The sequence below is a fragment of the Perca flavescens genome, chromosome 20, assembly GCF_004354835.1.
Source record: "Perca flavescens isolate YP-PL-M2 chromosome 20, PFLA_1.0, whole genome shotgun sequence".
Classification (NCBI taxonomy): domain Eukaryota; kingdom Metazoa; phylum Chordata; class Actinopteri; order Perciformes; family Percidae; genus Perca; species Perca flavescens.
Genome location: NC_041350.1, coordinates 21,382,867 through 21,407,931, shown reverse-complemented (window position 1 = coordinate 21,407,931; position 25,065 = coordinate 21,382,867). Strand labels below are relative to the sequence as shown.

Below are 25,065 nucleotides of genomic sequence, written 5' to 3'. Positions count from 1 at the left end.
TAACCCAAGCGCTCTTTGGTGACGTGGTTGATTCTGTTACTGTTAATCATCTGTCCGACAATTTGATTGGTCCGAACGGATCTTGTTCGAGCATAATTGCTCCTCAACGGATCAAGTCCAGACCGAACTTCCCGACCTCGAATGTTGTGGGCGGGGCTAAGTTTGGCTGGCATCAGCGCCGGCCCGAGCCTTTTGGGGGCCCTAAGCAGAATTTGATTGGGGGCCCCCCCCCCCCACCACGCGGAGTCACCTGTGCTTGACGATTATTGACACAAATGTTACACGCTATAATGTTACATTATAAATGAATGCAGTGAGGTTTATGAACTACTGTCCCCACGGGGCACAGATGCATAAGGACCCTCCCCCCCCCTATTCTATTTGGGCAAAAGTGGATGCAAACGGCGAGGGGGGGTCTGTGGGTGCTCACGTCGCCGCCGGAAAACGTTTCTAACATGCACTCGCCGCCTAGTCGCCGCTGGTCTCTCGTCTGCAATCCCTATTAAATCAATTCAAAATTCCACACGGTTTGGCGACGACGGGGAGGGTAACCTGCTCCTTCTCCTTCTCCTGGTTATCTTTTGAATGACAATCCACTCGCCATAGTTGTAAGCCGCTACAGACCTCCGTCACAGCTCGTTCGTATCAGCGGCTTTTAGCTAGTAGATGTGTTGAGCCGCATCAGAGTTCTTCAACACCGGGTCCGGTGCTCCATGGTGCTCCGTTAGGTAGGCGGTTGTTCAGTAATCCGAAAATAGGTGACTTTGAGCCGGGTACAGAGCACAATGAGCTGCCGGTCATTTTGGCGGATATTGCGGTTAAGTAAGTAACAAAACGAGTAGTTAAGAAAATAACTAATGTTAGCCACTGTTGCTGCCGTGTCGCTGCCATATATGTCAATGGTCGCTGCCATGTTGTTTGTGTATCACTATGGCAAACGCGCGGGGGGAGGGCTGGGCCCATTCGGAACTATGGGAGCCCAGATGGGACCGTCGGCGAATGTTAAGAGGGAAAAACGACACTCGGTTGGGGGCCCCCTAGTGGCCAGGGGGCCCCAAGCAGCCGCTTAGTTCGCTTATGCCTCGGGCCGGCTCTGGCTGGCATCCAGGCTAAATCAAACCAGCTATTAGGCTAACCGACATAAAACCATGCTAATGGATGTGTGTTGAGTTATTATGAGGGGAAAGCACATCTACACTGTTATACAAGCTGTACACTTAATACTTTACATTGTAGAAAAGTGTAATTTCTTCAGTGTTGTCACATTAAAAGATATAATGAAATATTTACTAAAATGTGAGGGGTGTACTCACTTTTGTGAGATACTGTATATGCACTAATATAAATGACGTAGTAACAGAGACCCATGTATCATGTGATGCAATCCAGAGGTGCTGTAATAAATAGCAGTTATACAGTGTCAGAGAAAAGGTGATTGAGCTCATTTCATTGTGGTTTGTGGTGTTGTTGCTGTGCTGACCTGTACATCTCCAGGGTCTGTGCAAACTGAAGCACATTATTGTAGTCTCCAAACAGGTTGGAGATGCAGACAGTGAAGTTAAACTGCAACTTTTTCTCCTCCTTCTCATTGGTCTTCTGGTTTCTAATAGGAAGCCAAGTCTGGTTAAATACCATCTTACTGTCTGGCTGAGTCAGGAGACTGACATGTGTCGCCATGCAGTTTTGAGGAATCTGACACATGATATCTGTAGTGACGAAGGGAAAACCAAAGTTGTCTGAGTGCTGTAAAATTGTTGCTGGAGTTGTTTTACTTAATAACTGGCCTGCGCAGCAGAAAAGACAGTAAAGGGGTTGGATGGAGTCTCTCTTAAATATGCCAATGATGCGTATATCCAAGCCTTTCTCTCTCTGGTCCATGTAGGCTGACACCAGTAAGTGCTTGGTATTGTTGAGGGGGGTGATGGTCCTCTCAGAGATCCGCAAGGGGCAAGTTTTCGGAGGCCCATGTGGCTGCGGGATGGGGCTGTACGTCCTGGGTGTCCTCACAGTGTACCAGAGGATGAAGATGAGGGTAGAGAGAAAGAGGAACTTCCATTTCAATATTTTTGCCTTGTCCATCCGGATTCCCAACCTGAAGAAGAATAAGGAAACACAGTATACACATTTGAGAAACAAAGCAAACACGTTCTAGCATTACTGCAATGTCATGTCATTGCAGTATTGATAGAGTGCGTTTGCTTTGCATGTGACAAGTTTTATTTCTTATTATTATTTTAATTCCTCTGTGAAAGAATACAAGAATTAACAAAATGTTGTGTGCCTTGTCATGTGCAAAATAGTCTTTATTAACGGTCCATTTTAAACAGCATGTGTGTACGTGGTGTTTCCCCAACACCTTTCTTCTTCATGCCAAAATAAATTTGGCAAAAATTTAAATGCCTTACATTTATTCTCTCTTCTGTTGGATGTGAACCTACATTTACATACACAAGAGGACAGAAAATAAGAAACACCTCTCAATATAATGCAGTCCAATAGAACTTATTACAGGGGTTGTATAGGTGAACCTAATGAAGTGGTAACACAGAGTGAGTGAATTTTGAGTCTTGAAATAACATATAGGAGACTTAAACCTAAACCCCTGTTCTAACATTTGACTAACAATTAAAGCTAAGAGACTTTGGATAAATAAAAATCAGTGTTAACTTGCAATTACTTTTTTTTTTTACGTTGTAGAAGAGATAAACCGGTTAGGCTACATTCTGCTCTCAAATTCACAACCCACACTCCACTGTAGGCCTGCATTCTGATATGGCAGAGTCACCATACCGTGTAATTAAAGCATTCATCATGGCAAGAAAGTCTGAAAACCTATAGGAAGGCCCTAAGAAAGGCCAGATCAGACTATTACTCATCACTAATAGAAGAAAACAAGAACAACCCAAGGTTTCTTTTCAGCACTGTAGCCAGGCTGACAGATAGCCACAGCTCTACTGAGCCATCTATTCCTCTAGCTCTGAGTAGTGATGACTTCATGAGCTTCTTTAATGATAAAATTACAACAATTAGAGATAAAATTCATCACCTTTTGCCCTCAACTTCTGATGGTTCACCTTTCAACGCAGGACCGCTAGAAAGAACAACTAGTCCCGACATATACTTAGACTGCTTTTATCCTATAGACCTTCAACAATTAATGTTAAAGATATCCTCAGCTAAGCCATCTACCTGTCTCTTAGACCCCATCCCAACGAGATTACTCAAAAAGCGTTACCCGTGGTAAACACTTCATTACTGGATATGATCAATATGTCTTTATTAACAGGTTATGTACCGCAGTCATTTAAAGTAGGTGTGATAAAACCTCTTCTGAAAAAAACCCACCCTCGATCCTGATGTCTTAGCAAACTATAGACCTATATCTAGCCTTCCCTTTCTCTCCAAGATCCTTGAGAAGGTGGTTGCTAATCAGTTATGTGATTTTCTACATAGCAATAGTTTATTTGATGACTTTCAATCAGGATTTAGAAAGCATCATAGCACAGAGACGGCACTGGTGAAAATTACTAACGACCTTTTAACTGCTGCAGACAAAGGACTTGTCTCCATACTTGTTTTACTAGATCTTAGTGCTGCATTTGACACTATTGACCATTCAATCCTGTTACAGAGATTGGAACACTTGGTTGGCATTAAAGGAGTTGCTCTGGGCTGGTTTAAGTCCTATTTCTCTGATCGATCTCAATTTGTAAATGTTAATGATAAATCCTCCAAGTACGCTAAAGTTAGCCATGGGGTTCCTCAAGGCTCAGTGCTTGGACCAATTCTATTCTCCTTATATATGCTTCCTCTAGGCAATATTATTAGGAAACACTCAATTAACTTTCACTGTTATGCAGATGACACCCAATTATACTTGTCAATCAAACCAGACGAAACCAGTCAGCTAGCTAAATTTCAAGCGTGCATTAAAGATATAAAATCCTGGATGACCTATAATTTTCTGATGTTAAACCCTAACAAAACTGAAGTTATTGTGCTAGGACCTAAACACCTCAGAACTTCATTATCTAAAGATATAGCTACTCTGGATGGTGTTGTCCTGGCCTCCAGCACTACTGTCAGAAATTTAGGAGTTATTTTTGATCAGGATATATCCTTTAATGCCAATCTAAAACAAACCTCAAGAACAGCCTTTTTTCATCTTCGTAACATTGCTAAAATTAGGAATATCCTGTCTCAAAACGACGCTGAAAAACTAGTCCATGCATTTGTTACTTCTAGGCTGGACTATTGTAATTCCCTACTGTCAGGTTGCTCAAATAAGTCCCTTAAGACTCTCCAGCTGATCCAGAATGCTGCAGCGCGTGTTCTCACAAGAACTAAGAAAAGAGATCATATTTCTCCTGTATTAGCTTCTCTGCACTGGCTTCCTGTTGAATCCAGGATTGAGTTTAAAATCCTTCTATTGACCTACAAAGCTCTAAATGGTCTAGCACCATCATATCTAGAAGAGCTCCTAATACCCTATTGTCCCACTAGAGCACTGCGCTCCCAGAATGCAGAGTTACTGGTGGTACCTAGAGTCTCTAAAAGTAGAATGGGAGCAAGAGCCTTCAGCTACCAGGCTCCTCTCCTATGGAACCAGCTCCCGATCTGGGTTCGGGGGGCAGAAACTGTAATCGCTTTCAAGAATGAACTTAAAACTCTTCTATTTGATGAAGCTTATAGTTAGGGAGAGAGGAGTTGCAGTGTTCACCTAACTGGCCCACCTGCTTCTCTTCATAATTGTTAGATTAATAATACATAACAAAGTAGAGGGAGACAGGCCAGCCAAGCCCGATCCGGCAGGGGGACAGTTCTAAGCCCAAAAAAGCTACCTCTCCTTATGACCTGTCTCTCTTAGTTACGCTGTTATAGTTCTAGACTGCCGGGGGACTTCCTTCCTCTGACACACTGAGCTGCTCTCTCCTCTCCCTTTCTATTTTCTATTTACTTTTACTATTACTATTTGTGTGTATCCAGTCCCAGAAATGCTTGTTACTAATCCTAGCTTCTGGGGAGTTTACTCCCCGGAGTCCTTATGTTTTTTCCCCCAGCGTATTTCCTTGGAGAACGTTGGCACCAAGATCCTGGTTCCAGCTGTAGCCGTGGTCCTGCTGCACTCCCTGCCGAGCTCAGCGGTGCCCTGCAATGTCATGCTGCTTCCTGCTGAACCCTGCTGCTTCCTGCTGAACCCTGCAGCTCCCCGCTACATCCAGTCACTGTTCCACTATTAATGTGACTATTATCGCCACTATTCATCACACCCCCAACCGGCCCGTCAGACACCGCCTACCAAGAGCCTGGGTCTGTCCGAGGTTTCTTCCCAAGAGGGAGTTTTTCCTCGCCACTGTCGCACTGCTTGCTCTTGAGGGAATTACTGTAATTGTTGGAATTGTTGGGGCTTTGTAAATTATAGAGTGTGGTCTAGACCTACTCTATCTGTAAAGTGTCTCGAGATAACTCTTGTTATGATTTGATACTATAAATAAAATTGAATTGAATTGAATTGAATTCCTTTTTAAAACTCTTCCTTCCGAGTAAGAGTCAAATGAGGTAGAAGATGTTGTCTAACCTGACTCCGCCAGATGGATTGCTTTGCATTTGCTCGGCATATGCATCTGGGAACTTTCCATTGGAGAACTTCTGGGAAGGGGTGAAAATACTGGTTAGCTGATTGGATAAACCATCTGTCTATCACCACCTATGTTGGTGATAGACGGGCCAAATCAACCAATCAGATCAATGAAGCGTATGAAAATACAACCACAAGCTGCTGTAGGCTAAGCATAGCTTGTTAGCTCAGCAAAGAAGCAACAGGTCAGTAAAGGATAATTGCCGTTTGTGTAACGAGAATTTACGAATAAAAGGAAAACTGGAGCTCGCGAGATCAGGACGGTCTCACGAGGCTAGATGTTGTCAAACTTGTTTCAACATTCATTTATCAGGAACCTCAAACATTTGCAAAATGCAATGTCAAATACAGCTTCCAGTCAATAACGAAAACAATTATTGTGCAACTTCTTCTTACCTACATCTTGTACATTCACTTGTAAATAAAATCAATTAAAAATGCCAGTAATCTCATTCAGTAATGCTTTAAACTGGTAATTTATAGATATTAACAACTGTAAAATGCTACACACACTGCAGAAATGTTTTATTAACAAAATGTGTGTATGTGCTCTTGCAAAAGAGCTGTGTTAGTCATTTAGGAAGTGGTTAAAATGAATCCAGGTGACCTCTGATTTGTTAATCTAAATCATAAAAATTGTTTAGGCATTTATGCCATAACAGAACATTGTTTGAAGGTTGTGAGAACAAAGAGGAAGTTGCACCACACAACCAACCTTGGCATGTGTGTGTGTGTGAAGAGAACAACAGTTTTTGGATACAGTTTGAGGATAGGATAAAAGCTTGAGGAAGAGAATAGAGGAGTGTTCATTTTCGGAGAAGAGCTTGGTGAACCAGTTCTGACTTTGTCTTTCACTAGGGAAACTTAGACTCTGTTTGTGATCCCACAACTGTGTTGTAACTTTTATGCTGGACTTAACTGAATTCTTTGTCTCAGATTGATTAGGCCTGTCGCGATAGTCAATAAATCGAGTTATCGCATGATAAAAAAAAATGAGCTCGATAATTTCCATTTGCATGCTTGTTTGTTTTCCTCGTCTCTCCCTCTCTCTCTACCAAAGAGACTGGAGGACCACTCTCGGTTCCTTAGCGTAACGAGGAGTGAACCCTCTTGTCAGTCGCATGGTCTTAGTGTGGGCGGGACTCCAGGCGGAGAGAGCGAGAGAGTTGGAGCAGGGTTTCCTGCAGCACTTTGCAGTTAAGGCGCCGTCAAAAAAAAAAAAAAGTATTGATAGAGTGCGTTTGCTTTGCATGTGACAAGTTTTATTTCTTATTATTATTTTAATTCCTCTGTGAAAGAATACAAGAATTAACAAAATGTTGTGTGCCTTGTCATGTGCAAAATAGTCTTTATTAACGGTCCATTTTAAACAGCATGTGTGTACGTGGTGTTTCCCCAACACCTTTCTTCTTCATGCCAAAATAAATTTGGCAAAAATTTAAATGCCTTACATTTATTCTCTCTTCTGTTGGATGTGAACCTACATTTACATACACAAGAGGACAGAAAATAAGAAACACCTCTCAATATAATGCAGTCCAATAGAACTTATTACAGGGGTTGTATAGGTGAACCTAATGAAGTGGTAACACAGAGTGAGTGAATTTTGAGTCTTGAAATAACATATAGGAGACTTAAACCTAAACCCCTGTTCTAACATTTGACTAACAATTAAAGCTAAGAGACTTTGGATAAATAAAAATCAGTGTTAACTTGCAATTACTTTTTTTTTTTACGTTGTAGAAGAGATAAACCGGTTAGGCTACATTCTGCTCTCAAATTCACAACCCACACTCCACTGTAGGCCTGCATTCTGATATGGCAGAGTCACCATACCGTGTAATTAAAGCATTCATCATGGCAAGAAAGTCTGAAAACCTATAGGAAGGCCCTAAGAAAGGCCAGATCAGACTATTACTCATCACTAATAGAAGAAAACAAGAACAACCCAAGGTTTCTTTTCAGCACTGTAGCCAGGCTGACAGATAGCCACAGCTCTACTGAGCCATCTATTCCTCTAGCTCTGAGTAGTGATGACTTCATGAGCTTCTTTAATGATAAAATTACAACAATTAGAGATAAAATTCATCACCTTTTGCCCTCAACTTCTGATGGTTCACCTTTCAACGCAGGACCGCTAGAAAGAACAACTAGTCCCGACATATACTTAGACTGCTTTTATCCTATAGACCTTCAACAATTAATGTTAAAGATATCCTCAGCTAAGCCATCTACCTGTCTCTTAGACCCCATCCCAACGAGATTACTCAAAGAAGCGTTACCCGTGGTAAACACTTCATTACTGGATATGATCAATATGTCTTTATTAACAGGTTATGTACCGCAGTCATTTAAAGTAGGTGTGATAAAACCTCTTCTGAAAAAACCCACCCTCAATCCTGATGTCTTAGCAAACTATAGACCTATATCTAGCCTTCCCTTTCTCTCCAAGATCCTTGAGAAGGTGGTTGCTAATCAGTTATGTGATTTTCTACATAGCAATAGTTTATTTGATGACTTTCAATCAGGATTTAGAAAGCATCATAGCACAGAGACGGCACTGGTGAAAATTACTAACGACCTTTTAACTGCTGCAGACAAAGGACTTGTCTCCATACTTGTTTTACTAGATCTTAGTGCTGCATTTGACACTATTGACCATTCAATCCTGTTACAGAGATTGGAACACTTGGTTGGCATTAAAGGAGTTGCTCTGGGCTGGTTTAAGTCCTATTTCTCTGATCGATCTCAATTTGTAAATGTTAATGATAAATCCTCCAAGTACGCTAAAGTTAGCCATGGGGTTCCTCAAGGCTCAGTGCTTGGACCAATTCTATTCTCCTTATATATGCTTCCTCTAGGCAATATTATTAGGAAACACTCAATTAACTTTCACTGTTATGCGGATGACACCCAATTATACTTGTCAATCAAACCAGACGAAACCAGTCAGCTAGCTAAATTTCAAGCGTGCATTAAAGATATAAAATCCTGGATGACCTATAATTTTCTGATGTTAAACCCTAACAAAACTGAAGTTATTGTGCTAGGACCTAAACACCTCAGAACTTCATTATCTAAAGATATAGCTACTCTGGATGGTGTTGTCCTGGCCTCCAGCACTACTGTCAGAAATTTAGGAGTTATTTTTGATCAGGATATATCCTTTAATGCCAATCTAAAACAAACCTCAAGAACAGCCTTTTTTCATCTTCGTAACATTGCTAAAATTAGGAATATCCTGTCTCAAAACGACGCTGAAAAACTAGTCCATGCATTTGTTACTTCTAGGCTGGACTATTGTAATTCCCTACTGTCAGGTTGCTCAAATAAGTCCCTTAAGACTCTCCAGCTGATCCAGAATGCTGCAGCGCCGTGTTCTCACAAGAACTAAGAAAAGAGATCATATTTCTCCTGTATTAGCTTCTCTGCACTGGCTTCCTGTTGAATCCAGGATTGAGTTTAAAATCCTTCTATTGACCTACAAAGCTCTAAATGGTCTAGCACCATCATATCTAGAAGAGCTCCTAATACCCTATTGTCCCACTAGAGCACTGCGCTCCCAGAATGCAGAGTTACTGGTGGTACCTAGAGTCTCTAAAAGTAGAATGGGAGCAAGAGCCTTCAGCTACCAGGCTCCTCTCCTATGGAACCAGCTCCCGATCTGGGTTCGGGGGGCAGAAACTGTAATCGCTTTCAAGAATGAACTTAAAACTCTTCTATTTGATGAAGCTTATAGTTAGGGAGAGAGGAGTTGCAGTGTTCACCTAACTGGCCCACCTGCTTCTCTTCATAATTGTTAGATTAATAATACATAACAAAGTAGAGGGAGACAGGCCAGCCAAGCCCGATCCGGCAGGGGGACAGTTCTAAGCCCGAAAAAGCTACCTCTCCTTATGACCTGTCTCTCTTAGTTACGCTAATGTTTGAGGAACCTCAAACATTTGCAAAATGCAATGTCAAATACAGCTTCCAGTCAATAACGAAAACAATTATTGTGCAACTTCTTCTTACCTACATCTTGTACATTCACTTGTAAATAAAATCAATTAAAAATGCCAGTAATCTCATTCAGTAATGCTTTAAACTGGTAATTTATAGATATTAACAACTGTAAAATGCTACACACACTGCAGAAATGTTTTATTAACAAAATGTGTGTATGTGCTCTTGCAAAAGAGCTGTGTTAGTCATTTAGGAAGTGGTTAAAATGAATCCAGGTGACCTCTGATTTGTTAATCTAAATCATAAAAATTGTTTAGGCATTTATGCCATAACAGAACATTGTTTGAAGGTTGTGAGAACAAAGAGGAAGTTGCACCACACAACCAACCTTGGCATGTGTGTGTGTGTGAAGAGAACAACAGTTTTTGGATACAGTTTGAGGATAGGATAAAAGCTTGAGGAAGAGAATAGAGGAGTGTTCATTTTCGGAGAAGAGCTTGGTGAACCAGTTCTGACTTTGTCTTTCACTAGGGAAACTTAGACTCTGTTTGTGATCCCACAACTGTGTTGTAACTTTTATGCTGGACTTAACTGAATTCTTTGTCTCAGATTGATTAGGCCTGTCGCGATAGTCAATAAATCGAGTTATCGCATGATAAAAAAAAATGAGCTCGATAATTTCCATTTGCATGCTTGTTTGTTTTCCTCGTCTCTCCCTCTCTCTCTACCAAAGAGACTGGAGGACCACTCTCGGTTCCTTAGCGTAACGAGGAGTGAACCCTCTTGTCAGTCGCATGGTCTTAGTGTGGGCGGGACTCCAGGCGGAGAGAGCGAGAGAGTTGGAGCAGGGTTTCCTGCAGCACTTTGCAGTTAAGGCGCCGTCAAAAAAAAAAAAAGTATATGAGCGATATCCACCGTGTTACTCGGCGTCCCGTTTTCTTCCTTTCATTCCAAACCACACAGCTGACAACCTGCAGGTGGAGACTGTGGAGACGGGCTCGGACATACACGCCGCTGTAGACTCGTCAGTCTCGCAAGCGGTTTCAGGAAAGTGGCTGCATGTGTCCGACAATGCACAGAACATTAACGGTACAAGCCTACAGCTGTCCGCGGACACGGAGTGTGGAAAGTATGTCAGAGTTGTGTGTGTGTGTGTGTGTGTGTGTGTGTGTGTGTGTGTGTGTGTGTGTGTGTGTGTGTGTGTGTGTGTGTCGGCCCGCCCCCACGAAGCTCCGACCTGAAGAGGAGCAGAAGCCGCACCTTCGCCAAAATGAAGACTGAAAAACAGAACTATTTTGGTACATTTACTCGCCACGTGGCAGATAGCCATACATATAGATTTTATTTATTAATTATATATTATTTAAATGTAATATTTAGTGTTAAATAATTGTAAAATGTAGTACAGAGTCTCTATTCTGAGAACGTGTCACAAACGGCAATTCCACAACTGTACATCAGCGTGAAAGACGACATACCAAAGGAGATCAAAGACATATTGTGGATATTTAAAATGTCTTCCAGTTCCAGTGTTAAATATTCTTTAGAAATAAAAGTATATTGATCTTTGAAAAGGTGTACCTGTATTATTAGGGGTCCAAGCCCGAGTCTGGAAGAAACGGCGTGTAGCAATAGCTACGCCGTTCGCACAGCAGGGCTGTGGAACCCTATTGTTTTTCTAAGGATTATTAGGGGTCCAAGCCCGAGTCTGGAAGAAACGGCGTGTAGCAATAGCTACGCCGTTCGCACAGCAGGGCTGTGGAACCCTATTGTTTTTCTAAGGATTTTTCTTCTTCTTCTCCATTATTAGGGGTCCAAGCCCGAGTCTGGAAGAAACGGCGTGTAGCAACAGCTACGCCGTTCGCACAGCAGGGCTGTGGAACCCTATTGTTTTTCTAAGGATTATTTTTATTATTCTTCTCCGCCTAAAACTCCGACTGCAGCCTAAACCGTACATAGTGGGGAGTTGCCATTTTCAGGACTGGTCCCAAACCCCGCAACGACCTCAGGCGCAAAAATTCACCCATTTCCACCACTAGGTGGCGCTATAGCAGAAAAAACGCGTTTGGCCCCATAACTCCCAAACCGTACACCCGACATTCAAAAACAATACATCGACGCGTTCCCTGGATCCAAATGAATCACGTGATATAGGCCACGCCCATTTCCGCCTGGACTTTTATGCCTTTAAAATCGCGATTTATCAAAAACCTACTTTTTCGAACTCCTCCGAGACCGTGCGTCCGATCTGCACGAAACTTGGAGCGTGGCATCTCCAGACTGGCCTGACTAAAAGTTATGGAAATAAATTTTATACGATAAAAATTGCGGATATAACGCACAAGCAAATTTGCGAAGCTAACTATGAAAACACCAACTTTGCCATATATCAGCCAAAATGAAAGCTATCAACCCCAAACTTTAGATTATTCTTTGCCATGCCCCTCTGGAGGAACCCCATGCGTTTTACGAAAATTGGTCACTAGGGGGCGCTACAACTACAAAAAGTTTATATCTCATGAACGGCTCATCCGATTTATACGGAATTTGACGCGTACCATCTGGGGCCAATCTTGAGGCCATACCTAGAATGGAGTACCGAGGGGTCAAAGTGGGCGTGGCCTATGGGACCCAATGTGACCCAACTCTAGATTCACCACTTACACTAATGTGAACAACTTTAAATTTACAGGGTAGATGGACAATGGGCCATGGATCACACCTACCAAAAATTACACATGTCGACCACTAGGTGGCGCTGTAATGGTTTTTTGGCATTAACTCCCACAATACACATCACACATTAGAAATTCTTACATCCACGTATTCCTTGAATCAAGCTGAATTGCCTGATATAGGCCCCGCCCATTTCCGCGCAAACGTTTTTTCGCAGTATCGCGCAACGTGCAAAACCAACTTTCGCGAACTAGTCCTAGGCCGTGCGACCGATCTGCACGAAACCTGGTAGTTAGCATCTCCAGATGGACCTGACAAAAAGTTATGGAAATCGTTTTGCTACGTTGAAGTATGCCAATTTGACAACCAAACAAATTGTCCTAGTTAGCTACGACACACGTATCATATCATATCTCGGTTAAATTTCAAGTTATCACCAAATGACTTGAGATCCTTGTTCACCATTCCACTACGATACTGTGTACCAAATTTGGCGAAGATCGGCCTTTAGGGGGCGCCGTAAGTAAAGTTTATTTGTTTTCCCGCCAATTTTCTTAGTACATTTCAAAGGGAAATTTGCTATTTCAATATCTCTGACACAGTAAAGCAATCAACACAAAATTTGTGGCGCTCTTTCGGGATTGCGTTCCGAGGCGCTGTACCAAATCTGGCTGAGATCGGCCTTTAGGGGGCGCTATAAGCAACGTTTATTTGTTTCGCCCACTGACTCAATGCATTTAAATGGGAAATTTGCAATTGCGATATCTCTGCCACAGTAAAAGCAATCAACACAAAATTTGTGGCGCCGCTCGGCATGGCGTTCGAGGCGCTGTACCAAATTTGGCTTAATTTGGTCCATAACTTTTTGGACCACCACCCTCTCAGTCACTCTCTCATTTCTCTCTGCTGTCCCCTGTGGTCAGGGGGTTAAGAAGTTTGTTTATAGTAGAGAATTGTTAAAAGCAGTCTGTGCATGCATGGAGACGAACTGTTAACCACTACATTTTCAAAAGCAGAGTACCGCAGACCTCGCGCATCAAACCTCTCGATATTCACCGACGCGTGCCCCCTACTCAATGCTTCGAGTCAGATCGGGCGCAGCCGCATCGGGTGCGACTGGCGCTTCTTGGGGCGACGCGACGACGGGCATCGGAGGCGAACGGCGCGGAGGCGGACGGGCATCGGAGGCTGGCGGCGGCGGAGGCTGGCGGAGGCTGGCGGTGGAGACGGAGGCTGGGCGATGGAGGCTGGCGGCGTGGGGAGGCTGGCGGCTATGGAGGCAGGGGGCGTCGGAGGCTTGGGCCCCGTTCATAACTGCTTGCAGTTCTAGTTTTTATTATTCTTCTCCGCCTAAAACTCCGAGTGCAGCCTAAACCGTACATAGTGGGAGTTGCCATTTTCAGGACTGGTCCAAACCCCGCAAGGACCTCAGGCGCAAAAATTGACCCATTTCCACCCCTAGGTGGCGCTATAGCAGACAAAAACGCGTTTGGCCCCATAACTCCCAAACCGTACACCCTACATTCAAAAACAATACATCTACGCGTTCCCTGGATCCAACTGAATCACGTGATATAGGCCACGCCCATTTCCGCCTAGACTTTTATGCCTTAAAAATCGCGATTTATCAAAAACCTACTTTGTTGAACTCCTCCTAGACCGTGCGACCGATCTGCACGAAACTTGGACCGTGGCATCTCCAGACTGGCCTGACTAAAAGTTATGGAAATCAATTTTATACGATAAAAATTGCGCATATAACGCACAAGCAAATTTGCGTAGCTAACTAAGAAAACACCAACTTTGCCATATCTCAGCCAAAATGAAAGCTATCAACCCCAAACTTTAGATTATTCTTTGGCATGCCCCTCTGGAGGGACCCCATGCGTTTTAAGAAAATTGGTCGCTAGGGGGCGCTACAACTACAAAAAGTTTATATCTCATGAACGGCTCATCCGATTTATACGAAATTTGATTCGTACCATCTGTGCCCAATCCTGAGGCCATCCCTAGAATGGAGTACCGAGGGGTCAAAGTGGGCGTGGCCTATGGGACCCAATGTGAGCCAACTCTAGATTCACCACTTACACTAATGTGAACAACTTCAAATTTACAGGGTAGATGGACAATGGGCCGTGGATCACACCTACCAAAAATTACACATGTGGACCACTAGGTGGCGCTGTAATGGTTTTTTGTCATTAACTCCCACAATACACATCACACATTAGAAATTCTTACATCCACGTGTTCCTTGAATCAAGCTGAATTGCCTGATATAGGCCACGCCCATTTCCGCGCAAACGTTTTTTCGCAGTATCGCGCAACGTGCAAAACCAACTTTCGCAAACTCGTCCTAGGCCGTTCGACCGATCTGCACGAAACCTGGTAGTTAGCATCTCCAGATGGACCTGACAAAAAGTTATGGAAATCGTTTTGCTACGTTGAAGTGTGCCAATTTGACAACCAAACAAATTGTCCTAGTTAGCTACGACACACGTATCATATCATATCTCGGTTAAATTTAAATTTATCACCAAATGACTTGAGATCCTTGTTCACCATTCCACTACGATACTGTGTACCAAATTTGGCGAAGATCGGCCTTTAGGGGGCGCTATAAGCAACGTTTATTTGTTTCGCCCACTTACTCAATGCATTTAAATGGGAAATTTGCAATTGCAATATCTCTGCCACAGGAAAAGCAATCAACACAAAATTTGTGGTGCTCTTTCGGGATTGCGTTCCGAGGCGCTGTACCAAATCTGGCTGAGATCGGCCTTTAGGGGGCGCTATAAGCAACGTTTATTTGTTTCGCCCACTGACTCAATGCATTTAAATGGGAAATTTGCAATTGCGATATCTCTGCCACAGTAAAAGCAATCAACACAAAATTTGTGGTGCTCGCTCGGCATGGCGTTCCGAGGCGCTGTACCAAATTTGGCGAATTTGGTCCATAACTTTTGGACCACCACCCTCTCAGTCACTGTCTCATTTCTCTCTGCTGTCCCCTGTGGTCAGGGGGGTTAAGAAGTTTGTTTATAGTAGAGAATTGTTAAAAGCAGTCTGTGCATGCATGGAGACGAACTGTTAACCGCTACATTTTCAAAAGCAGAGTACCGCAGACCTCGCGCATCAAACCTCTCGAATATTCACCGACGCTTTTTGACCCCCCTACTCAACGCTTGAGTCCCGTTAAGAATCGGGCGCAGCAGTCGCTTCGGGCGCGACTGGCGCGGCTCGGGGCGTCGCGGACGACGGGCATCGGAGGCGAACTGGGCGCCGGAGGCGGACGGGCGCCGGAGGCTGGCGGCGATGGAGGCTGGCGGCGTCGGAGGCTGGCGGCTATGGAGACGGGCGGCGTCGGAGGCTTGGGCCCCGTTCATAACTGCTTGCAGTTCTAGTTTTTATTATTCTTCTTCTTCTTCTTCTTCTTCTCCGCCTAAAACTCCGGCTGCAGCCTAAACCGTACATAGTGGGGAGTTGCCATTTTCAGGACTGGTCCAAAACCCCGCAACGACCTCAGGCGCAAACATTCACCCATTTCCACCACTAGGTGGCGCTATAGCAGAAAAAACGCATTTGGCCCCATAACTCCCAAACCGTACACCCGACATTCAAAAACAATACATCGACGCGTTCCCTGGATCCAAATGAATCACGTGATATAGGCCACGCCCATTTCCGCCTGGACTTTTATGCCTTTAAAATCGCAATTTATCAAAAACCTACTTTTTCGAACTCCTCCGAGACCGTGCGTCCGATCTGCACGAAACTTGGACCGTGGCATCTCCAGACTGGCCTGACTAAAAGTTATGGAAATCAATTTTATACGATAAAAATTGCGCATATAACGCACAAACAAATTTGCGTAGCTAACTAAGAAAACACCAACTTTGCCATATCTCAGCCAAAATGAAAGCTATCAACCCCAAACTTTAGATTATTCTTTGCCATGCCCCTTTGGAGGGACCCCATGCGTTTTAAGAAAATTGGTCGCTAGGGGGCGCTACAACTACAAAAAGTTTATATCTCATGAACGGCTCATCCGATTTATACGAAATTTGACGGGTACCATCTGGGGCCAATCCTGAGGCCATCCCTAGAATGGAGTACCGAGGGGTCAAAGTGGGCGTGGCCTATGGGACCCAATGTGACCCAACTCTAGATTCACCACTTACGCTAATGTGAACAACTTTAAATTTACAGGGTAGATGGACAATGGGCCATGGATCACACCTACCAAAAATTACACATGTGGACCACTAGGTGGCGCTGTAATGGTTTTTTGTCATTAACTCCCACAATACACATCACACATTAGAAATTCTTACATCCACGTGTTCCTTGAATCAAGCTGAATTGCCTGATATAGGCCCCGCCCATTTCCGCGCAAACGTTTTTTTCGCAGTATCGCGAACGTGCAAAACCAACTTTTCGCGAACTCGTCCTAGGCCGTTCGACCGATCTGCACGAAACCTGGTAGTTAGCATCTCCAGATGGACCTGACAAAAAGTTATGGAAATCGTTTTGTTACGTTGAAGTATGCCAATTTGACAACCAAACAAATTGTCCTAGATAGCTACGACACACGTATCATATCATATCTCGGTTAAATTTAAATTTATCACCAAATGACTTGAGATCCTTGTTCACCATTCCACTACGATACTGTGTACCAAATTTGGCGAAGATCGGCCTTTAGGGGGCGCCGTAAGTAAAGTTTATTTGTTTTCCCGCCAATTTTCTTAGTACATTTCAAAGGGAAATTTGCTATTGCAATATCTCTGCCACAGTAAAAGCAATCAACACAAAATTTGTGGTGCTCTTTCGGGATGGCTTTCTGAGGCGCTGTACCAAATTTGGCGAAGATCGGCCTTTAGGGGGCGCTATAAGCAACGTTTATTTGTTTCGCCCACTTACTCAATGCATTTAAATGGGAAATTTGCAATTGCAATATCTCTGCCACAGTAAAAGCAATCAACACAAAATTTGTGGTGCTCGCTCGAAGGGCATGGCATCCCGAGGCGTTCTACCAAATTTGGCGAAGATCAACCTTTGGGGGGGCGCTATAAGCAACGTTTATTTGTTTAGCCCACTGACTCAATGCATTTAAATGGGAAATATGCAATTGCGATATCTCTGCCACAGTAAAAGCAATCAACACAAAATTTGTGGCGCCGCCGGCATGGCGTTCCGAGGCGCTGTACCAAATTTGGCGAATTTGGTCCATAACTTTTGGACCACCACCCTCTCAGTCACTCTCTCATTTCTCTCTGCTGTCCCCTGTGGTCAGGGGGTTAAGAAGTTTGTTTATAGTAGAGAATTGTTAAAAGCAGTCTGTGCATGCATGGAGACGAACTGTTAACCACTACATTTTCAAAAGCAGAGTACCGCAGACCTCGCGCATCAAACCTCTCGATATTCACCGACGGTGCCCCCCCACTCAATGCTTGAGTCCCCGTGATCGGGCGCAGCTTCGCGCTTCTTCGGGCGCGACTGGCGCGGGCCCGGGCATCGCGGACGACGGGCATCGGAGGCGAATGGCGCCGGAGGCGGACGGCGCCGGAGGCTGGCGCCGGAGGCGGCGGCGATGGAGAGGCTGGCGGCGCCGGAGGCTGGCGGCTATGGAGACGGGCGCGCCGGAGGCTTGGGCCCCGCTCATAACTGCTTGCAGTTCTAGTTAGGGGTCCAAGCCCGAGTCTGGAAGAAACGGGGTAGCAATAGCTACGCTGCTCACAGCAGGGCTGTGGAACCCTATTGTTTTTCTAAGGATTTTTTTTTAGGGGTCCAAGCCCGAGTCTGGAAGAAACGGCGGTAGCAATTTTTTTATTATTCTTCTTCTTCTCCGCCTAAAACTCCGACTGCAGCCTAAACCGTACATAGTGGGAGTTGCCATTTTCAGGACTGGTCCCAAACCCCGCAACGACCTCAGGCGCAAAATTCACCCATTTCCACCACTAGGTGGCGCTATAGCAGAAAAACGCGTTTGGCCCCATAACTCCCAAACCGCACACCCGACATTCAAAAACAATACATCGACGCGTTCCCTGGATCCAAATGAATCACGTGATATAGGCCACGCCCATTTCCGCCTGGACTTTTATGCCTTTAAAATCGCAATTTATCAAAAACCTACTTTTTCGAACTCCTCCGAGACCCGTGCGTCCGATCTGCACGAAACTTGGACCGTGGCATCTCCAGACTGGCCTGACTAAAAGTTATGGAAATAAATTTTATACGATAAAAATTGCGGATATAACGCACAAGCAAATTTGCATAGCTAACTAAGAAAACACCAACTTTGCCATATCTCAGCCAAGATGAAAGCTATCAACCCCAAACTTTAGATTATTCTTTGCCATGCCCCTCTGAGGGACCCCATGCGTTTTAAGAAAATTGGTCGCTAGGGGGCGCTACAACTACAAAAAGTTTATATCTCATGAACGGCTCATCCGATTTATACGAAATTTGACGGGTACCATCTGGGGCCAATCCTGAGGCCATCCCTAGAATGGAGTACCGAGGGGTCAAAGTGGGCGTGGCCTATGGGACCCAATGTGACCCAACTCTAGATTCACCACTTACACTAATGTGAACAACTTTAAATTTACAGGGTAGATGGACAATGGGCCATGGATCACACCTACCAAAAAATTACACATGTGGACCACTAGGTGGCGCTGTAATGGTTTTTGTCATTAACTCCCACAATACACATCACACATTAGAAATTTTACATCCACGTGTTCCTTGAATCAAGCTGAATTGCCTGATATAGGCCCCGCCCATTTCCGCGCAAACGTTTTTTCGCAGTATCGCGCAACGTGCAAAACCAACTTTCGCGAACTCGTCCTAGGCCGTTCGACCGATCTGCACGAAACCTGGTAGTTAGCATCTCCAGATGGACCTGACAAAAAGTTATGGAAATCGTTTTGTTACGTTGAAGTATGCCAATTTGACAACCAAACAAATTGTCCTAGATAGCTACGACACACGTATCATATCATATCTCGGTTAAATTTAAATTTATCACCAAATGACTTGAGATCCTTGTTCACCATTCCACTACGATACTGTGTACCAAATTTGGCGAAGATCGGCCTTTAGGGGGCGCCGTAAGTAAAGTTTATTTGTTTTCCCGCCAATTTTCTTAGTACATTTCAAAGGGAAATTTGCTATTGCAATATCTCTGCCACAGTAAAAGCAATCAACACAAAATTTGATGGCTTTCTGTGCTGTACCAAATTTCGGGATGGCTTTTATGCAACGGCCCACTTACTCAATGCATTTAAATGGGAAATTTACCAATATTTGCCACAGTAAAAGCAATCAACACAAAATTTGTGGTGCCGCCGGGCATGGGGTCCCGAGGCGTTCTACCAAAGCGAAACGTTTATTTGTTTATTTGTTTTCGCCCACTGACTCAATGCATTTAAATGGGAAATATGCAATTGCGATATCTCTGCCACAGTAAAAGCAATCAACACAAAATTTGTGGCGCTCGCTCGGCATGGCGTTCCGAGGCGCTGTACCAAATTTGGCGAATTTGGTCCATAACTTTTGGACCACCACCCTCTCAGTCACTCTCTCATTTCTCTCTGCTGTCCCCTGTGGTCAGGGGGGTTAAGAAGTTTGTTTATAGTAGAGAATTGTTAAAAGCAGTCTGTGCATGCATGGAGACGAACTGTTAACCACTACATTTTCAAAAGCAGAGTACCGCAGACCTCGCGATCAAACCTCTCGATATTCACCGACGGTGCCCCCCTACTCAATGCTTGAGTCCCGTGATCGGGCGCAGCAGCTCGCGCGCTTCGGGCGCGACTGGCGCGGGCCCGGGCGCCGCGGACGACGGGCATCGGAGGCGAATGGCGCCGGAGGCGGACGGGCGGAGGCCGGAGGCTGGCGGGCTGGCGGCTATGGAGGCTGGCGGCGCCGGAGGCTGGCGGCTATGGAGACGGGGAAGGGCGGGCTTGGGCCAGCAGGCTGTGGAGTTTTTCTAAGGATTTTTAGGGGTCCAAGCCTGAGCTGAAGAAACGGCGTAGCAATAGCTACGCTGTTCGCACAGCAGGGCTGTGGAACCCTATTGTTTTTCTAAGGATTTTTTTTATTATTCTTCTCCTAAAAAAACTCCGACTGCAGCCTAAACCGTACATAGTGGGAGTTGCCATTTTCAGGACTGGTCCCAAACCCCGCAAGGACCTCAGGCGCAAAAAATTCACCCATTTCCACCACTAGGTGGCGCTAGCAGCAAAAAACGCGTTTGGCCCCATAACTCCCAAACCGTATAACCCCGACATTCAAAAACAATACATCTACGCGTTCCCTGGATCCAACTGAATCACGTGATATAGGCCACGCCCATTTCCGCCTGGACTTTTATGCCTTAAAATCGCAATTTATCAAAAACCTACTTTTTTCGAACTCCTCCTAGACCGCAGGGCGACCGATCTGCACGAAACTTGGACCGTACCAACTCCAGACTGGCCTGACTAAAAGTTATGGAAATAAATTTTATACGATAAAAATTGCGCATATAACGCACAAACAAATTTATGTAGCTAACTATGAAAACACCAACTTTGCCATATCTCAGCCAAAATGAAAGCTATCAACCCCAAACTTTAGATTATTCTTTGCCATGCCCTCTGGAGGGACCCCATGCGTTTTAAGAAAATTGGTCGCTAGGGGGCGCTACAACTACAAAAAGTTTATATCTCATGAACGGCTCATCCCGATTTATACGAAATTTGACGGGTACCATCTGGGGCCAATCCTGAGGCCATCCCTAGAATGGAGTACCGAGGGGTCAAAGTGGGCGTGGCCTATGGGACCCAATGTGACCCAACTCTAGATTCACCACTTACACTAATGTGAACAACTTTAAATTTACAGGGTAGATGGACAATGGGCCATGGATCACACCTACCAAAAATTACACATGTGGACCACTAGGTGGCGCTGTAATGGTTTTTGTCATTAACTCCCACAATACACATCACACATTAGAAATTTTACATCCACGTGTTCCTTGAATCAAGCTGAATTGCCTGATATAGGCCCCGCCCATTTCCGCGCAAACGTTTTTTTTTCGCAGTATCGCAAGAACGTGCAAAACCAACTTTCGCGAACTCGCCCCTAGGCCGTTCGACCGATCTGCACGAAACCTGGTAGTTAGCATCTCCAGATGGACCTGACAAAAGTTATGGAAATCGTTTTGTTACGTTGAAGTATGCCAATTTGACAACCAAACAAATTGTCCTAGATAGCTACTTGTACACACGTATCATATCATATCTCGGTTAAATTTAAATTTATCACCAAATGACTTGAGATCCTTGTTCACCATTCCACTACGATACTGTGTACCAAATTTGGCGAAGATCGGCCTTTAGGGGCGCGTAAGTAAAGTTTATTTGTTTTCCCGCCAATTTTCTTAGTACATTTCAAAGGGAAATTTGCTATTGCAATATCTCTGCCACAGTAAAAGCAATCAAACAAAATTTGTGGTGCTTTTCGATGCTCTTTGAGGCGCTGTACCAAATTTGGCGAAGATCGGCCTTTAGGGGGCGCTATAAGCATAGTTTATTTGTTTCCTACCACTTACTCAATGCATTTAAATGGGAAATTTGCAATTGCAATATCTCTGCCACAGTAAAAGCAATCAACACAAAATTTGTGGTGCTCTTCGGCATGGCGTCCCGGGGCGCTACCAAATAAGATCAACCTTTTATAAGCAACGTTTATTTGTTTCGCCCACTGACTCAATGCATTTAAATGGGAAATATGCAATTGCGATATCTCTGCCACAGTAAAAGCAATCAACACAAAATTTGTGGCGCTCGCTCGGCATGGCGTTCGAGGCGCTGTACCAAATTTGCTTAATTTGGTCCATAACTTTTGGACCACCACCCTCTCAGTCACTCTCTCATTTTTCTCTGCTGTCCCCTGTGGTCAGGGGGTTAAGAAAGGTTGTTTATAGTAGAGAATTGTTAAAAGCAGTCTGTGCATGCATGGAGCGAACTGTTAACCGCTACATTTTCAAAGATATTCACCGGCGTGTGCCCCCCTACTCAATGCTTGGAGTCCCGTGATCGGCGTAGTCAGTGCTCTTCAAGCGCGACTGGCGCGTCTGGGCATCGCGACGACGGCATCGGAGGCTTAACAGCTGAGGATGGACGGCGCCGGGAGGCTGGCGGCTATGGAGGCTGGCGCCGGAGGCTACGGGCGCGGAGACGGGCGCGCCGGAGGCTTGGGCCCCGCTCATAACTGCTTGCAGTTCTAGTTATATTTGTTACTTATCTCTTTACAGCTGAGTATCCTTTTGTTGTTTCAATTAGGACTGCCATGCTCTTATGGCTTTCAAGCCTCGCCAAGAGGGGAAACTGAATCGCCAACAGACCATGGAGCTGGGGCACCAAGATCCAAAGCACACATCTTCAAGGTAAAGCAGGAAGCTAGACAAGTTTAAATTCATCTTTGGATTGAAATCCATCCCTTCTAGAAAATTAATGTTGTTCATTCTCTGTATCGTACTATAAAATAGTTCACCAGAGGAGTAGCTTCATAGGATGTGAAGACAGCTTGTTCAACTATGTTCATTGGACTTTATGTGTTTATGTCTGTGTGTGTGTGTGTGTGTGTGTTTATGTGTGTGTGTGTGTGTGTGTGTGTGTGTGTGTGTGTGTGTGTGTGTGTGTGTGTGTGTGTGTGTGTGTGTGTGTGTGTGTGTGTGTGTGTGTGTGTGTAGGGCCTCAGTAAAGAGAACAGGTGTGTCATCCAGTGTGCTGCAGGTTTTGTGGATTAGCTGCAGTGCCGATGGCCTTTCTGCAGCCTTGGCCTCCCTGGAGGTCTCTACACACCCCAGCGTTAATGCAAAGATCTTCTCCAGCTCTTCTCCAGTTCTTGTATGTCTGTTAGACCTGGAGTACAGTTAGCCCATTAGCTGATTTAGATGACAAAATGGTAATTAATTTAGAACAATTGATCCATGGTCATCTCTTGTCTGCAAGGCAAATACCATAAACAGGCAGGCAAAAGTGTAAATTAGTACTCAAATAGTTAGTCAGAGTGAGTTACGAATTTAAATGGACGGTAAAATATAAAAAGCTGAAAACTTTTCTTCTTCCTCCAAACTGTCCTTATTACTTCCGCCTGGCGAGGTGATGTTTTCAGTTTGTTTGTCTGTAGCAGGATTACGGAAAAACTAGATAAATAGATGTAGGGTGTATGTGTATCTCATGTTAGCAATGAATATAGACCAAGTGAAAAGAGGTGTCTGTGATGAAAAAGCAGTCGTCAGTGTTATGTTAGTTGATTAAAAACATTTGGATGCCAACCGCTTATTTGAACACAAGAAGAAAAGAAAAGAAGGCAGATACATTCAGTTTGCATTTTGGCCAACTGTAATATCATTTTATATCTTGTAACGTAATAATATTTCCAGACTAAAACTGGTCAGTTGCTTATTCCACACAGAGATTAGCTTTTTAAGCATTAGATATTTCCCAGGCATTCTTATTCTCATATAAACAAACACGAAAATGAATAATGTTAGCAGGAAATTGAGAAACGTATGGAGGAGTTAAAATGTCAGCAGATGAATGGGGCACAGAAAGTAACAAGGATAAACTGTTTTTTCTTTTTCTTTTTTTTTTTTACCATAAATATGTTTTACTGTATAATTTATTCAGATATGCAGTTACGGTTTTGACTCCTTTGATAGTCTATTAATGATTTGTTGCTTTTGTTTGGAGCCCCTTCCAGTTTAGTTTTGAGGGGGGGAGAAATCATTGGCCTTCCTAGATTATGTCACAATGATGTATTCTGTTTCTGAAGTGAAATTATCCCACATACTCTCAGCGGTTTAATGGTATTCCATCACTTGTTGTCATCCTCATTGTCTATTTCAGTGAGTTATTGTGTGTAAGTTTAACATCATCAAAGCGACATTTACAGAATGACCTTGTTCTGTCCTCTGGGAAAAACAGAGAATTGCTGTTAATTTATTCCAGATTGATTCAACAAAGCACACAATTTCATTTCCTTTTGTCAGATACTCATTCCGCTCCGTTCTGTTTGACTACATTTATTATTGATTTCCTCATCACGGAAGAGAATAACACACTTAATAAGTGCATTCAGTAGAATGTGACCACTTCATTTTGTGTCTGACCTTTCCTTGGTGAAAATATCTGAAGCTGAAGCAATAAGAGCTTTTGCACTAAAATGAGCTACGAGGGGAAAATCAAATGTATCTTAGTCGGAGATCTAGATTATGCTGCTGTTTGAATTAGTTATTGCCCATGGTGTTCACAAACCTTGAATGTCATAAATTGGAAAAAAATTTGCTTAGAAAATGGTTTAATCCCCATCTTGTTGCACCTCCAGTATAACAAACTCCTGCCATGTTCTTTATTTAAAATGTGTCAAGATCAAATTTTTTTCTTAAGATACTTTAAGATTACCTTGTGTAATGTTGTAAATAGTGTAGAAAAAATGAGTGCATACAAAATTCAAATGATCCTACTAGATATTTGTTTAAATGTATCTATAATTTTGTCATCCTGATTTTTCATATTTAATTTAGCTATTTGGGTTGATTTTGTACACACAACCAGGATCCAAAGTTGGCACCATCTACCAGCTGGTAATCTATTGAGTGGCTGGTCAAATTTGAACATTCACTAGCCATTTGTGGACAAAAAGTTAATTTTGGACCCTGCACACAACATATGTTGCATCTCTGTCTGTCCTGGAAGATGGATCCTTCCTATGTTGCTCTTTCCATTTTTTTTCCTTTTTGA

At 43.8% G+C, this 25,065-nt stretch overlaps 1 protein-coding gene across 1 annotated transcript in view; it reads right to left on the bottom strand.

Moving 5' to 3' along the window:
* Nucleotides 1-25,065, bottom strand: part of LOC114547351 (uncharacterized) — a 60,927-nt gene that overhangs the window by 4,454 nt on the left and 31,408 nt on the right. Inside the window, exon 2 of the mRNA XM_028566683.1 lies at nucleotides 1,481-2,092. Coding sequence (XP_028422484.1) covers nucleotides 1,481-2,079 — 599 coding nt within the window. The 5' untranslated portion in view covers nucleotides 2,080-2,092. The remainder of the gene's footprint in view (nucleotides 1-1,480; nucleotides 2,093-25,065) is intronic.